Raw genomic sequence first — 15,248 nt, forward strand, 5'->3', positions numbered from 1 at the left:
GGGTGGTGGTGGTGCACACCTGTAATCCCAGCACTCGGAAGGCAGAGTCAGGTGGATCTCTGTGAGTTCGAGGCCAGCCTGGTCTACAAAGCGAGTTCCAGGACAGCCTCCAAAGCTACAGAGTGACCCTGCCTCGAAAAAAAACCAATAATAAATAAATAAATAAATAAATAAATAAATAAATAAATAAATAGAAAAAAGAAAATCAACTCCCACTCCAGACTTGGACACATGCACTGTAAAACCCATGTACCTGCATGCACACACTATCAACGAATTAAAAAAAAAAAAAAAGCTGGCATGGCCTTTAACCTCAGCACCCAGGAGGCAGAGATCTCCATGGTCAGCCTGGTCTAAGTAGTGAGTTCCAGGACAGGCAGGGTGAGAGTGGGGGAGGGGAGGAGGGAGAGGAGGAGCGGAGAGGACAGAGCACAGGAGAGGAGAGGAGATAGACCCTGTGTCCAAACAAACAAACAAACAAACAAACAAAAAACACCTGAAAACAGACAATAAAATTTCACTAGTTAGCTCAGGCTAACCTTGAACTCATTAGTCTCAAGGTGATAGAGATCTACCCATCTCAGTCTCCCTAGTGGGATTGTGTTACCATTGGTTCCAGTGTGAGTTAGTCAGAGATTAGACTCACCTCAGTAGGGAGCCTCCCTTGAAGAACTGTGCTGACTGCCTTGATTGATGTGGGAAGGCCTCGGAGACTGGGGACTGACCTTCATGCAGAAGTCCAGGTAAAGAAGGTGTACGGAAAGACATGAGGACATTCTGTCTCTTGCCTTTCTTCTTCTTTGTTTCCTTCTCTCTCTCTCTCTCTCTCTCTCTCTCTCTCTCTCCTTCCTTCCTTTCTTTTATTTTTTGAGACATAGTTTCTCTGTGTAACTACAACCCTGGCTGTCCTTGAACTAGCTCTATAAATCAGGCTGGCCTCAAACTCAGAGATCCATCTGCCTCTGCCTCCCAAGTGCTGGGATTAAAGGTGTTCGCCACCACTCTCTGGCTTCCTTTTTTTTTTTTTTAAATTTCTTTGTGTGTGTGTGTGTGTGTGTGTGTGTGTATGGAGGTGGAGCAGGTCTGGATTTAATAAACAATTTTGGAAGCCTTTGTGAGAGCAGGGGCCCACACAACTTGGGAAACCCACACTGGTGGCAACATGGCTCCCAGGACTCTAGATGACCCCAAGCTGGATTTCTTCTGGCTTCTCTTAGCCACTGAGCACTGTGGCTTTGCTAATTAAGCACTCTCTAGTCTTTAATTAGCTGCATGTGACCCTGGTTGGGCAGTCTGAGCTCTGTTCAATCCTGGGCAGGAGATCTCAGGACGGCGTCCCCTCTCCTCAGAATCACTTCTAGGTCCACAGGCTTAGTCCATTGTCATGATTGTTGGTTAAGGAGCAGCGCTTGTGGCTGGATGAGAGTGCGGGATGTATTAGTTATGGAAGGACCACGAACCATGGCTACCTTTCTAGAGCCTTATTGGGAGAGAGAGAGAGAAAGAAAGAGATAGACCACACTGAGGAGGGAAAATACGGAAGGAACGAGAGAACACAGAGAGAGCATGCCTGCTTTTTAGGCTGAGATGCCATAGCAGGCTAGTGATGTAATTAAGGGCATAATCCTTACAATCACAGCAGCATTCATGGTGCTGGATCAATAGCTGAGAGTTACATCCTGGTCCTGGGGTGGGGGGTTGGGTGTGGAAATACGAGGATTTATTTTATTTTATATGTATGAATGTTTTGCCTGTATGTATGTATGTCTATGTGCCATGAGCCCATGGAAGTCAGAAGAACTGGAGTTACAAATGGTTGTGAGCCACCATGTGGGTGCTGGGAATTGATCTTAGGTCCTCTGCAACAGCAGTCAGTGCTCCTAACCACTGAGCCACACCCCAAACCCCATAGAGAGAGAATTTCTTAAATTTCATTTTATGTGTATGAATGTTTTTCCTAAAAGTATGTATATGCATCATGTGCCCAGAAAGGTCAGAAGAGGATATTGGATCCCCTGGAACTGGAGGTACAGACAGTTGTAAGCCACCATGTGGGTGCTAAGAGTTAAACTTGAGTCCTTTGCAAGAACAAATGTTCTGGTCCATTTCGTGTTGCTCCTGTGTACACATGTTTGGGGCTGACCACTTGGGTTGCAAACCAAATAGGGGGCTGATGAATGGAGAAAACTGATTCTCCCTCCCTCAGCAACCACAGGTTGTAGCTTTTCATCTAGAAGTGGGGCCTTGTAAAATTTCCCCCATCAACACTGGCATGTCAACTGGTATGGTCATCATGAAGGTCTTGTTTATGCCCTCTCTGACCCCCAGGGGGCACCAGACATGTATACATGCAGGCAAACATACATATAAAAATAAAAATAAATAAACCTCAAAACAAGTCCCTAAATCCAACCCTAGCAACCGTCACCCCCCCCAAAAAAAAAACAAAAAAACAAAAAAACCCCTGAGTTACAATAAAAATGACGTTAGAAGAAGCAGAAAAAGACAGATATAAAGTTGTGTGTGGTGGCAAATGTCTATAATCCTAGCATTGAGACAGAGGCAGGAGGATTTTGAGTTTGAAGTCAGCCTCAGCTACAGAGCAAGACCCTGTTTCAAAAACAAAAACAGGGTTGGGAATTTATCTCAGTGGTAGAGTGCTTGCCTAGCAGGCACAAGGCCCTGGGTTCAGTCCTTACCTCTGACAAAAAACAAAACAATTCGATCCTCAGCTCCAAAACAAAAATCAAAATCAAAACAAACAAACAGAAAAACCAGGGAAATAAATGCCCTATGCAGAGAAAGCCAAGTACCCTGGGGCAGGAACAGGGACTGTAGGAATTTATACAGTAACTAATCCAGCCCAGAGCAGAGCAAAGTGCAGTTTCCCTCCTGAACTTGATCCAGGGCAAAAGCCCACACAGAACAGCCTGCTGAGAGACTGCTCCTGAAGCTTCCAAAGAGATCCCAAGGGGATCTGAGGTCACACCTTAATTAGTGACTTAGCCATGTAGACACCTGCTGGAAACATTCTACTTCACACATAGAGACTTATTCAGACTCAGAACTGATTCCCCAAGCCCCCCGTCCCTCCTTCTCCCTCCCTCTTTGTCCCTGTCTCTTTTAGATAGGGTCTTGACTTTTTGTCCAGGTTAGCCTCCAACTATTGGTCTCAATGATCTTTCTGCCCCAGACTCTCAACTGTTAGAAGTAGCTGGGTAGGATGGAACACACCTTCCCTGCCACATGCAAGGCAGAGGCAGGAAATATTATATCCTTCTCATGTCCTTGATGGAGTTAAAGACCAGACAGTTATAATTATAGTTTTCCTTCGCCATGATAAAAGGGTAAATTAAACAGGAAACCTTAGACTCACAAAAATAAAATATATGATAGAGTATTTTCTTTAATTTTGCTAAATATAAATAAATTAGATATTGTGACTATAATTCTTGCTTGATATGTAAGTGTTGGGAAAAGGTAACCAATGAAAATTCAAGGACAGCAAAAAGGATCAGGACGGGGAGAGCACTAGACAAGGGGGCTGAGCAGGAGGGGGGCAAGACTCAGACTTGCAGGTCCTGAAGACCATGGTAGGTACTGCAGACTGCCTCCTGAGAGCCCTCAGGAGCCAGGATGAGTTCAAGTGGTTGACATGTTAGCACACTGGCAGGCAATTCTCCGATGGAAAACAGGAAGTTAGAGATTTCTGGATAACCCAGAAGGCTTCTTCAGCGGAGGAGGAGACAGTGCCCTGGTCTGGGCAGTGGGGAATGGAGAGATGGGAAAGAAAGCAGAGGGACATCAGCAAGCCTCCATAACCAGGGAGCAGGAAGAAGGCAGTAGCACTGGGAGTGATCAGATGATCAGGTAAATGACTAGTTGTGGACAACGGAGGAGTGCTATTTTCTGTGGGTTTGTTTTGAGATAAAGTCTCAGGATACAGGCCAGGCTGACCCTGAACTCATGCACTTCGTGCCTCTGCTTCCCAAAGTCTAGGAGTGTGAACAGTCCTGCATCTCCATGGCCAGCAGATGAAGCTATTTAGATAATGAAGTTGATTTTTGCAATAATGTTTTGTTGAAATGTTGAAATCTGTTTTGTTGTTTTGTTTTTGTTGTTTAGATGAGAAGGGTCATCCTTTGTAGCCCAAAGCTGGTTTAAACTCACGATCTTCCTGAGCTTCTCAAATGAGGTACACTGTTTCTGTAATTGTAGAACATGTAAGGAGAGAGCTCTGAGAGACAATCAGAATTAAGAATGTAGGCCTCAGGAAAAAGGGATAAAAACTTGATTCTGGGACAGAAGTGGTTAGAGACACAGTAAAATGTATTCAGGTGTCTATGGAGTATATGTTAGAAAAGCCCAAGAATGCTCTGAAAACAGGTTTATAGCTCCAGAAAGGGAGAGGAAGAGGGAGCCCCAGTGAAGGTTGAGAGGGACCAAGCACACCTGCAAGAGGAATACCAAGCAAATGAGTGGTCATGTCACCAGGAGGGACGAGCCCTGGGTACAGATGCTATAAGTACAGTGTAGAGAGTATCAGCCAAGAGCCCAGTGGATAGAATACAGGATGCCAGCGGCCCCAGGTTTGGGGGAATCAGTTTAGGGTTAGGAAAGGTGGCAGTGGGGTGTAAGGAAGCAGCGAAGGGAAATTAGACATCTTTAAGAATAGCAATGGAGGAGAAGGGAGAGGGTAGCAGGCTGACGCTGCACAAAGTTGGTGGTTGGAGAATCTCTAGATCTTTCCAGGGTGTCAGGAAGGGAGAGTGTACAACCAAAGGGAGGGTCTGGGGAAAGCTGTGGAGAGAGGTGATAAGGGAGGTGCCTGGAGGGATACTGTTCCCTGGGTCCCAGGAGCTGGTTATCAGGCTGTCATTTCCTCCACAGCTCTATTTCTTTCCTGCTCCTGGCCTGGCTCTCCTTGGAGCTGGAAGAGAGAAGGACCAAGTCATACTCTGGAAGAAGCCCCGTGCCTTCAGATGTTTTTCTGCCTGACCGTAAGCTGGGGCTGGGACCAGAGGTGGAGGATCTGAGAGGGGACTAAGAACCAAGGACTGAGGACAGGGGTGGAAGAGAGGGAAAAGTCTGGGAGGTGTGGAAGCTGTTTCTGGAAGGGATCCTGAGAGCTGCAGCAGTGGAGGGCTGGAGCCTAGGGAAATGATGCCAAGTCCAGGGTGGCATCCCTTTAAACTCCCTCTGCCCACAGGTTCACATGGCTCTCCTCATCCTGCTGTTCCTGCTGCCAAGCCCCTTACATTCCCATCCCACTTGTGATCTCTCCAAAGCCACCAGCTTGCTGGAAGTCAACTGTGAGAACCAGGGGCTCACAGCATCGCCTACAGACCTGCCAGCAGACACAGGCATCCTCCACATGGGCAAGAACAAACTGGGTACCTTCTCCACAGCATCCCTGGTGAATTTCACTCACCTCACTAAGCTGGACCTGGAGGAGTGTGAGCTGACCAGCCTGCAGACTGATGAGAAACTGTCCAAGCTGGATAACCTGAAATTATCCCACAATAAACTGCGAAATCTGCCCTCCCTAGGCCGGGCACTGCCTGCACTCACTATCCTTGACCTCTCCTTCAACCAGTTGGAATCACTGTCTCCTGGTGTCCTGGAAGGTCTAAGCCAACTCCAGGAGCTCTACCTGCAGAACAATAATCTGAGGAGTCTGTCCCCTGGACTCTTGAGGTTCACCACCAAGCTGAACAAACTTAATCTGGCCAACAACAAACTGTGTGACCTACCTGCTGGGCTCCTAGATGGGCTGGAAGATCTTGACACCCTCTACCTTCAAGGGAACCGGCTTCATACAATCCCAAAGGGCTTCTTTGGGACCCTCCTCTTGCCTTTTGTTTTTCTCCATGGCAACATCTGGTATTGTGATTGTGATATCCTCTACCTCCGCCACTGGCTCCAGCAAAATTCCCACAATGTCTACTTATTGAATGAGGGTGAGAATGTCAATTCCTTGAGCCCTAATGTGGCCAGTGTACGATGTGCCAATTTAGGCTCCACACCTGTCTACTCCTACCCAGGGAAGGGCTGCCCTACCAGTGGTGATAGGGATATAGACGATGATGACTCATGATAATTTCTCTGATCTACCTGTTACCAGGGCTGAGGTCAAGTTCTCTACTAACACCAAAGCCCATACTACCCACGGGGGCCTTCTCTTAGAGTCCTCCATGCTTCTCCAGACAGCCAAATGCCTTCTTAGCAATCCAACACACAAACCCACTATATAGATCCCAGGATTCACCACACTCCCACAGACCATGAAATCCATTGTATGCTCTTCTATTCTAATACCCAAAACTATACCTACCCATCATCACACCAATTCACCCTTAGAGCCTACCTCTACCCTGACTAGCTCAGAGCCCAGTGCCACACCAAAGCTTACCACCTCCACTCTGACTATGCCAGAGCCCAACACTTCCACCCTGGGTATCTGGGAGGCCAGCATCAACCCAGTGCCCACCACCTCCACCCTAATACCCCAGAGCCCAGCAGCACTACCCCAACCACCCAAGAGCCCATCACCATCCCAACCACTCCAGTGTCCACCATCACCCCAGTGTTCATGACCACATGGGTGTCTACCCCAAGTAAGACCATTTCAGAACTATTTTTTATTTTTTTTTTTTTACCACAGAACTCACTTTACTCTTAGAATCTATCACAATGATCCCAGAGTTGAACAGCTTCCTAAATGTCAAAGGATGGCTCAAGGGAACTCTGACACTTTCAAAAGCGATCCTTTTTTAACTCTGAGTTCTGTTTGCCTCCTCGAACTGGGTTTCTATATTCTGAGTCTCCTCTGGCTCCTATATGCCTCTGTGGTACTCATCTTTTTGCTGTCTTAGATCTGGCATGTAAAACCACACACTCTTGACATAGGCCTGTCTGTTGCCTTGGTCACATGCACACACACCACAAGTCTGGAGGAGCAGAGGGGAAGGCAATTAACTGTGCCCCGGGCCTGGATGCTCTTCCTTCAAGGGTCACTCCCTACTTTCCATTCCAGCCTTTTCTCATGGGTAAGGCCTCTGATTTTAAACATCTGATATCAGGATAACCCTTAGATCTGAGCCAGGGTCGTGGTCAGGACCTCTTGGGAACAGTGGGTGTCAGGTACTCAGGCCACAGTCTGTGAAGGTGACTACTTTGGAGATCCTGAAGGATCCAAAAGGACTCTACTGGGATCCAGCTGGGAGTGGGGAAGGGGGGATATGAGACTGCCACAGGGGCATGCTATTTAGTTCTAAAAACAAATAGAAATGGAGCATTGTTCCTATATTGGAGAAACCTTGGAAAGCCATTGATCAAGGCAGGAGCACTATCTCTAATTATCATGAATATTTTTCCCGGTAACACTTCTTACTATTCCACCAGCATTTCCTGTATAATAAAAATGTTTTTAAAAAGGAAATGTAGCTTTCTTTGGGACTTGAGCATGGCTGGAACATCTGGTACTACAATTCCTAAGGACCTAACTTCCCCCACACTGACCCCAACCACCCAACAAAGCCCCAGTTGTAGCAGAGGGTGGGTAGGTGGACATAAGGGGTACTTCCTCTCCATTACTGATCCTTCTGCAGGATTTGAGTGCCCACCAGGCTTCCTCAAACATCAACTCCGGAATAGAACAATGCCCTAGAGCAGAGAGCCAGAGCTAAAGCCTGCCTGGCTGCAGCAGGGGTGGGTACATTCCTCACACCCACAGCCTTCAGAGCACAAATCTCCTCACTTGAGAGCCAGAGGCAGATGGATCTTGCTGAGTTTTAGGCCAGCCTGGTCTACAGAGGGAGTTCTGGGACAGTCAGAGCTACACAGAGAAGCCCGATATTGAAAAGGAAAAGAAAAAGTATAATTGTAGGTGCTGGAGAGATGACTCCGTGGTTAGGAGCACTGGCTGCTCTTCCAGAGAACCCAGGTTCAATTCCCAGCCCCCACATGGAAGCTCACAACCATCTTTAACTCCAGATCCAGGAGATCCAGCATCCTCACACAAATATACATGCAAAGAAAACACCAGTACACATAAAATAAGGATTATTAATTTAAAAAGAAATTATTTTAAAGTATAAGTGTGCTGGGAAGTATGAGCACACTATTTTCTCCCTGATACAGGGGTTCTTTGTGTAGTTTTGGTGCCTGTCCTGGATCTTGCTCTGTAGATCAGCCTGTCCTCAAACTCACAGAGTTCCCCCTGGCTCTGCCTCCTGAGTGCTGGGATTAAAGTCATGCGCCACCACCTCCAGGCAGCACACGCTTTTAATCCCAGTTCTCAGGAGGTAGAGGCAGGGGATCTCAGTGAGTTTGAGACCAGCCCGGTCCAAAAATGAAGGTCCAGCACAGCCAGGGATGTGAGAGAAACCTTGTCTCAAAAAACAAAACAACACAAAATATAAACGTATGTAATAACAAATTTGAATATCTAAATGAAAGATAATTCTATTAGGTAAAAGGAGCTTGACACCAAGCCTGATGACCTTATTATGATTCCTGGGACCCACATGGTGGAAGGAAATAGCCAACTCCAACACACTCTACTCTCATCTCCCCACAGGTTTTATGGCATGTGTACCCCCACCCACGGACAACAAATAAAAAATAAAATAAATAAAAATGTCATCAACCAGCAAACCACTGTTTCTGTACTTGTGCGCTAAGCTAGGAAACTGTATCGTTGTTACTTAATGAGCCAAGAAAGGGGTCCTGCTACAGGAACAGACAAGGAGGGAACCAAAACACAGGACCACTTAGTAGGCACAAAGAACATGAGCCTCTTCTTGGTTTGGAAATGTTTTCAACTTTCATATCCCTGGAGAAACAGAACAAGCTTCCTATTTCAGAAGATGAAAATAATCAAAACTCCCTTGGCAGTTGGGCACCAGGCACGTGACTAACCAGACTCCCATCCAGGCTTCCTTCAGCTCATAATCTCAGAGAAGGAGGGGCAGTGTAGAACCCTGCAACATCAGGAGATGTGGAACAATGTCTGGCTCAGCAGCTGTGGTGATACAGCTGCTTCAGTGACTTGGTCTTGCAGCAGGGCCAGAGGTCCCCTCACCAGACTGGTTCTACAGCATGGTTCTGGGAACTGTTCTTGGACACAGAACTTCATGTCTGAGTTTTCAGCACAGAAAGTTTGAAGTAGCAAATGTCATTTTTTTTTTTTTTTTTTGGTTTTGTTTGGAGGTTGAGACAGAAACTTGTTATGTAGTTCAGTCTGGTCTCAAACTCATTATATGGCCAAACTAACCTCATCTTAGCAATCCTCCTGCCTCAACATCATCTTAGTTGCTGGGATAGAGGTATGCACCACAAGACATGGTAATGCTATTTTACTTAGGCTGGTGTGGAACTCCCATTTCAGCCTACACAATAACTAAGGCTATATGCAGCCACATGCTACACTACCTTGCTCTAGCAATTTTTTTTTTTTAATAAAGCGCTGGGATTAAAGATGTGCACCACTTCCCAGGCCTAGGCGATGTAACATTTCCCTGTGTCTTATATCGGAAAAGTGAACGCAACAGTAGAAAAACCTCCATCCCCAAAGGTTCCAGATCATGACGTCCATCCCTGCTCCTTTCGCCTCACCCCTTGATTCTGCCCCAATTGTTCCAAGTTGCAAACAATGTCAGTGGCAAGTCTAGGAATCAGCTGTATTAGCTTGTGTCTACCCCTTGTAGGGTCATCAGCAGTGAGCAGAGATGGGGAAAGCTCCTGTTCATGATACAGAAGAGGAGACAGTGCCCAGGCCTGGGCAGTGGGGGATGGAGAGATGGGAAAGAAAGCAGAGGGACATCAGCAAGCCTCCATAACCAGGGAGCAGGAAGAAGGCAGTCACACTGGGAGTGATCAGATGATCAGGTAAATGACTAGTTGTGGACAACAGAGGAGTGCTATTTTCTCTGGGTTTGTTTTGAAATGAAGTCTCAGGATACAGCCCAGGCTGACCCTGAACTCATGCACTTCATGCCTCTGCTTCCCAAGGTCTAGGAGTGTAGACAGTCTTGCACCTCCATGGCCAGCAGATGACGGTATTTAGACCATGAAGTTGATTTTTGATATATTGGAGGTTTGGTTTTGGTTGTTTTCTGTTTTTTGGTTCTGTTTTTGTTGTTGTTTTGATGAGAAGGGTCTTCCTTTGTAGCCCAAAGCAGGCTAAAACTCACAATCTTCCTGAGCCTCTTAAATGTTTCTATACTTGTAGAACACGTAAGGAGAGTGCTCTGAGAGACAATCAGACCTAAGGTAAAAGGGATAAAAACTTGATTCTGGGGCAGAGGTGATTAGGCACAGCAAAGTGTGTTCAGGTGTCTATGGAGTATATGTTAGAAAAGCCCAAGAATGCTCTGAAAACAGGTTTACTGCTCCAGAAAGGGAGAGGAAGAGGGAGCCCCAGAGAAGGTTGACAAGGACCAAGCACACCTACAAGAGGAATACCAAGCAAATGAGTGTCATTTCTCATGTCCCCAGGAGGGACGAGCCCTGGGTACAGATGCTGCAAGAACAGTATAGAGAGTATCAGCCAAGAGCCCAGTGGATAGAATAGAGGGTTCCAGCGGCCCCAGGTTAGGGGGAATCAATTTAGGGCTAGGAAAGGTGGCAGTGTGGTGTAAGGAAGCAGTGAAGGGAAATTAGACATCTGTAAGAATAGCAATGGAGGGGAGGGGAGAGGGTAGCAGGCTGACGCTGCACAAAGTTGGTGGTTGGAGAATCTCTAGATCTTTCCAGGCTGTCAGGAAGGGAGAGTGTACAACCAAAGGGAGGGTCTGGGGAAAGCTGTGGAGAGAGGTGATAAGGGAGGTGCCTGGAGGGATACTGTTCCCTGGGTCCCAGGAGCTGGTTATCAGGCTGTCATTTCCTCCACAGCTCTATTTCTTTCCTGCTCCTGGCCTGGCTCTCCTTGGAGCTGGAAGAGAGAAGGACCAAGTCATACTCTGGAAGAAGCCCCGTGCCTTCAGATGTTTTTCTGCCTGACCGTAAGCTGGGGCTGGGACCAGAGGAGGAGGATCTGAGGGGGGACTAAGAACCAAGGACTGAGGACAGGGGTGGAAGAGAGGGAAAAGTCTGGGAGGTGTGGAAGCTGTTTCTGGAAGGGATCCTGAGAGCTGCAGCAGTGGAGGGCTGGAGCCTAGGAAAATGATGCCAAGTCCAGGGTGGCATCCCTGTAAATTCCCTCTGCCCACAGGTTCACATGGCTCTCCTCATCCTGCTGTTCCTGCTGCCAAGCCCCTTACATTCCCATCCCACTTGTGATCTCTCCAAAGCCACCAGCTTGCTGGAAGTCAACTGTGAGAACCAGGGGCTCACAGCATTGCCTACGGATCTACCAGCAGACACAGGCATCCTCCACATGGGCAAGAACAAACTGGGTACCTTCTCCACAGCATCCCTGGTGAATTTCACTCACCTCACTAAGCTGGACCTGGAGGAGTGTGAGCTGACGAGCCTGCAGACTGATGAGGAACTGTCCAAGCTGGATAACCTGAAATTATCCCACAATAAACTGCAAAGTCTGCCCTCCCTAGGCCAGGCACTGCCTGCACTCACTATCCTTGACCTCTCCTTCAACCAGTTGGAATCACTGTCTCCTGGTGTCCTGGAAGGTCTAAGCCAACTCCAGGAGCTCTACCTGCAGAACAATAATCTGAGGAGTCTGTCCCCTGGACTCTTGAGGTTCACCACCAAGCTGAACAAACTCAATCTGGCCAACAACAAACTGTGTGACCTACCTGCTGGGCTCCTAGATGGGCTAGAAGATCTTGACGCCCTCTACCTTCAAGGGAACCGGCTTCATACAATCCCAAAGGGCTTCTTTGGGACCCTCCTCTGCCTTTTGTTTTTCTCCATGGCAACATCTGGTATTGTGATTGTGATATCCTCTACCTCCGCCACTGGCTCCAGCAAAATTCCCACAATGTCTACTTATGGAATGAGGGTGAGAATGTCAATTCCTTGAGCCCTAATGTGGCCAGTGTACGATGTGCCAATTTAGGCTCCACACCTGTCTACTCCTACCCAGGGAAGGGCTGCTCTACCAGTGGTGATAGGGATATAGATTATGATGACTCTGATAATTTCTCTGATCTACCTGTTACAAGGGCTGAGGTCAAGTTCTCTACTAACACCAAAGCCCATACTACCCACGGGGGCCTTCTCTTAGAGTCTCCTGCTTCTCCAGACAGCCAAACGCCTTCTTAGAATCCAACACACAAACCCACTATATAGATCCCAGGATTCACCACACTCCCACAGACCATGAAATCCATTGTATGCTCTTCTATTCTAATACCCAAAACTATACCTACCCATCATCACACCATTCACCCTACAGCCTACCTTTACCCTGACTAGCTCAGAGCCCAGTACCACACCAAAGCTTACCACCTCCACTCTGACTATGCCAGAGCCCAACACATCCACCCTGGGTATCTGGGAGGCCAGCATCAACCTAGTGTCCACCACCTCCACTCTAACTACCCCAGAGCCCAGCAGCACTACCCCAACCACCCAAGAGCCCATCACCATCCCAACCACTCCAGTGTCCACCATCACCCCAGTGTTCATAACCACATGGGTGTCTACCCCAAGTGAGACCCTTTCAGAACTATTTTTTTTTTTAGCACAGAACTCACTATACTCTTAGAATCCATCCCAATGATCCCAGAGTTGAACAGCTTCCTAAATGTCCAAAGGATGGCTCAAGGGAACTCTGACACTTTCAAAAGCGATCCTATTTTTAACTCTGAGTTCTGTTGCCCCTCGAACTGGGTTTCTATATTCTGGGTCTCCTCTGGCTCCTATATGCCTCTGTGGTACTCATCTTGTTGCTGTCTTAGATCTGGCATGTAAAACCACACACTCTTGACATGGGCCTGTCTGCTGCCTTGGCCACATGCACCAGCACCCCAGTCAGTTAATTTCAGTACTTTGGAGATCCTGAAGCACTTAAAGGACTGTACTGGGATCTAGCTGGGAGTGGGGGGGAGGTGATTGGGAGATGAGACTGCCACAGGGGCATTCTATTTATTTGTAAAAGCAAACAGAAATGGAGCATTGTTCCCATGTGGAAGAATATTTTTTCCTTGTAATACTTCTTAGTTTTCCACCTGCATTTCCTGTATAATAAAAATGTTTTTAAAAAGGAAATGTAGCTTTCTTTGGGACTTGAGAACGGCTAGAACACCTGGTACAAGAATTCCCAAGGTCCTAACTGCCCCCACCCTGACTCCAACCAACCACACAAGAAACCCCCAGTTGTAGCAGAGGGTGGATAGGTGAACATCAGGGGTACTTCTTCTACCTTAGTGATCCTTCTGCAGGATTTGAGTACCCACCAGGGTTCCTCAAACATCAACTCTGGAATAGAACAATGCCCTAGAGCAGAGAGCCAGAGCTAAAGCCTGCCTGGCTGCAGCAGAGTTTGGTACATTATCACACACACAGCTTCCAGAGCACAAATCTCCTCCCTTGAGAGGCAGACTCTGGGTTTGAGGCCAGCCTGGTCTACAGAGGGAGTTCTGGGACACTCAGAGCTACACATAGTAACCTTATATTGAAAAGCAAAACAAAAAAGTATAATTGTAGGTGCTGGAGAGACGACTCCGCAGTTAGGGGCACTGGCTGCTCTTCCAGAGAACCCAGGTTCAATTCCCAGCCCCCACATGGAAGTTCACAACTATCTGTAACTCCAGATCCAGGAGATCCACTATCCTCACACAGATATACATGCAAACAAAACACCAGTACATATAAATAAGAATTATTATTTGAAAAAAGAAATTATTTTAAAGTATAAGTGTGCTGGGGAAGTAGTAGCATACTTTTTTTCCCCCTGAGACGGAGTTTCTCTGTGTAGTTTTGGTACCTGTCCTGGATCTTGCTCTGTAGATCAGCCTGGCCTCAAACTGACAGAGATCCCCTGGATCTGCCTTCTGAGTGCTGGGATTAAAGTCATGCGCCACCACCTCCAGGCAGCACACGCTTTTAATCCCAGTTCTCAGGAGGTAGAGGCAGGGGGATCTCTGAGAGTTTGAGACCAGCCTGGTCTAAAAATCAAGGTCCAGCACAACCAGCGATGTTAGAGAAACGCTGTGTCAAAAAATAAAACACAGAAAATATATGTATGTGGGTGTCAGGTACTCAGGCCACAGTCTGTGAAGGTGACTACTTTGGAGATCCTGAAGGATCCAAAAGGACTCTACTGGGATCCAGCTGGGAGTGGGGAAGAGGGGATATGAGACTGCCACAGGGGCATGCTATTTAGTTCTAATCTGAAGCCCCCTCTTTACATCCAGACCTCACACATCAAGAGAGGCAGTGAGTTGATGGAACAAGGTGGTCATAGAACCAAGCTCCCTAGGTTGCTTAGAGAATTGCCAGGCCATGTGGTCACTGCTACCCTTCTGGGAAAGAGCATTGTTCCCACATGGAAGAAAACTTGGAAAGCCATTAATCAAGACAGGAGCACTATCCCTAAAGTATTATGAATATTTTTTTCCCTGTGACACTTCTTAGTTTTCCACCAGCATTTCCTGTATAATAAAAATGTTTTTAAAAGGAAATGTAGCGTTCTTTGGGACTTGGGAACAGCTGAAACACCTGGTACAAGAATTCCCAAGGTCCTAACTATCCGCACATTGACCCCAACCACCCAACAAACACCCAGTTGTAGCAGAGGGTGGGTAGGTGGACATAAGGGGTACTTCCTCTACATTACTGATCCTTCTGCACACAGAAGTACCCACAGGCTTCCTCAAACATCAACTCCGGAATAGAACAACGCCCTAGAGCAGAGAGCCAGAGCTAAAGCCTGCCTGGCTGCAGCAGGTGGGTACATTCCTCACACCACAGCCTTCAGAACACAGCTCTGCTCACTGGCCAGGTCAGGACTGGGAAAGCGTGTCATCCTGGTGAGTTTGAAGAGTCTTAGGTCTGTTGCTCTCAAAGCTGGATGTAACAGGACCCTCCTCTCCCCCAAATCCACTGATTCTGCCATTTGCTGATCTCACCAATGAGGCCTTCTTCCACACCTCATCTCAGTCAGTCCAGGCCTGGGGCCAGAGAAGGAAGTCTGTCGGCATCTTTCTGCCTCTACAGACCGCCCTTCTCCAGATGGTTCTAGACCTTCCTGTGAACCTGACTGAATCTCTTTCTTGCCTTGAAGTCTTCGGTACGGGTCAAACCTCGGAGGTTAGCCATCAAGGACTTCTGTTCATGGA

At 47.3% G+C, this 15,248-nt stretch overlaps 1 protein-coding gene and 2 pseudogenes across 1 annotated transcript; all 3 read left to right on the forward strand.

Moving 5' to 3' along the window:
• Positions 1 to 4,896: 4,896 nt before the first annotated feature.
• On the forward strand, positions 4,897 to 7,193 carry LOC118575885 (annotated as a pseudogene).
• Positions 7,194 to 10,904: 3,711 nt separating this feature from the next.
• Positions 10,905 to 12,328, forward strand: LOC118575888 (platelet glycoprotein Ib alpha chain-like). The gene is given in 3 exon segments (XM_036176255.1): positions 10,905 to 11,006; positions 11,216 to 11,849; positions 11,852 to 12,328. Coding segments are annotated over 3 exon segments (1,029 nt in total). The 5' UTR covers positions 10,905 to 10,988; the 3' UTR covers positions 12,229 to 12,328.
• LOC118575886 lies at positions 12,326 to 12,997 on the forward strand (annotated as a pseudogene).
• The last annotated feature ends 2,251 nt before the right edge of the window (positions 12,998 to 15,248 follow it).

This window comes from Onychomys torridus, unplaced genomic scaffold (genome assembly GCF_903995425.1).
Source record: "Onychomys torridus unplaced genomic scaffold, mOncTor1.1, whole genome shotgun sequence".
In the NCBI taxonomy this organism is placed as follows: domain Eukaryota; kingdom Metazoa; phylum Chordata; class Mammalia; order Rodentia; family Cricetidae; genus Onychomys; species Onychomys torridus.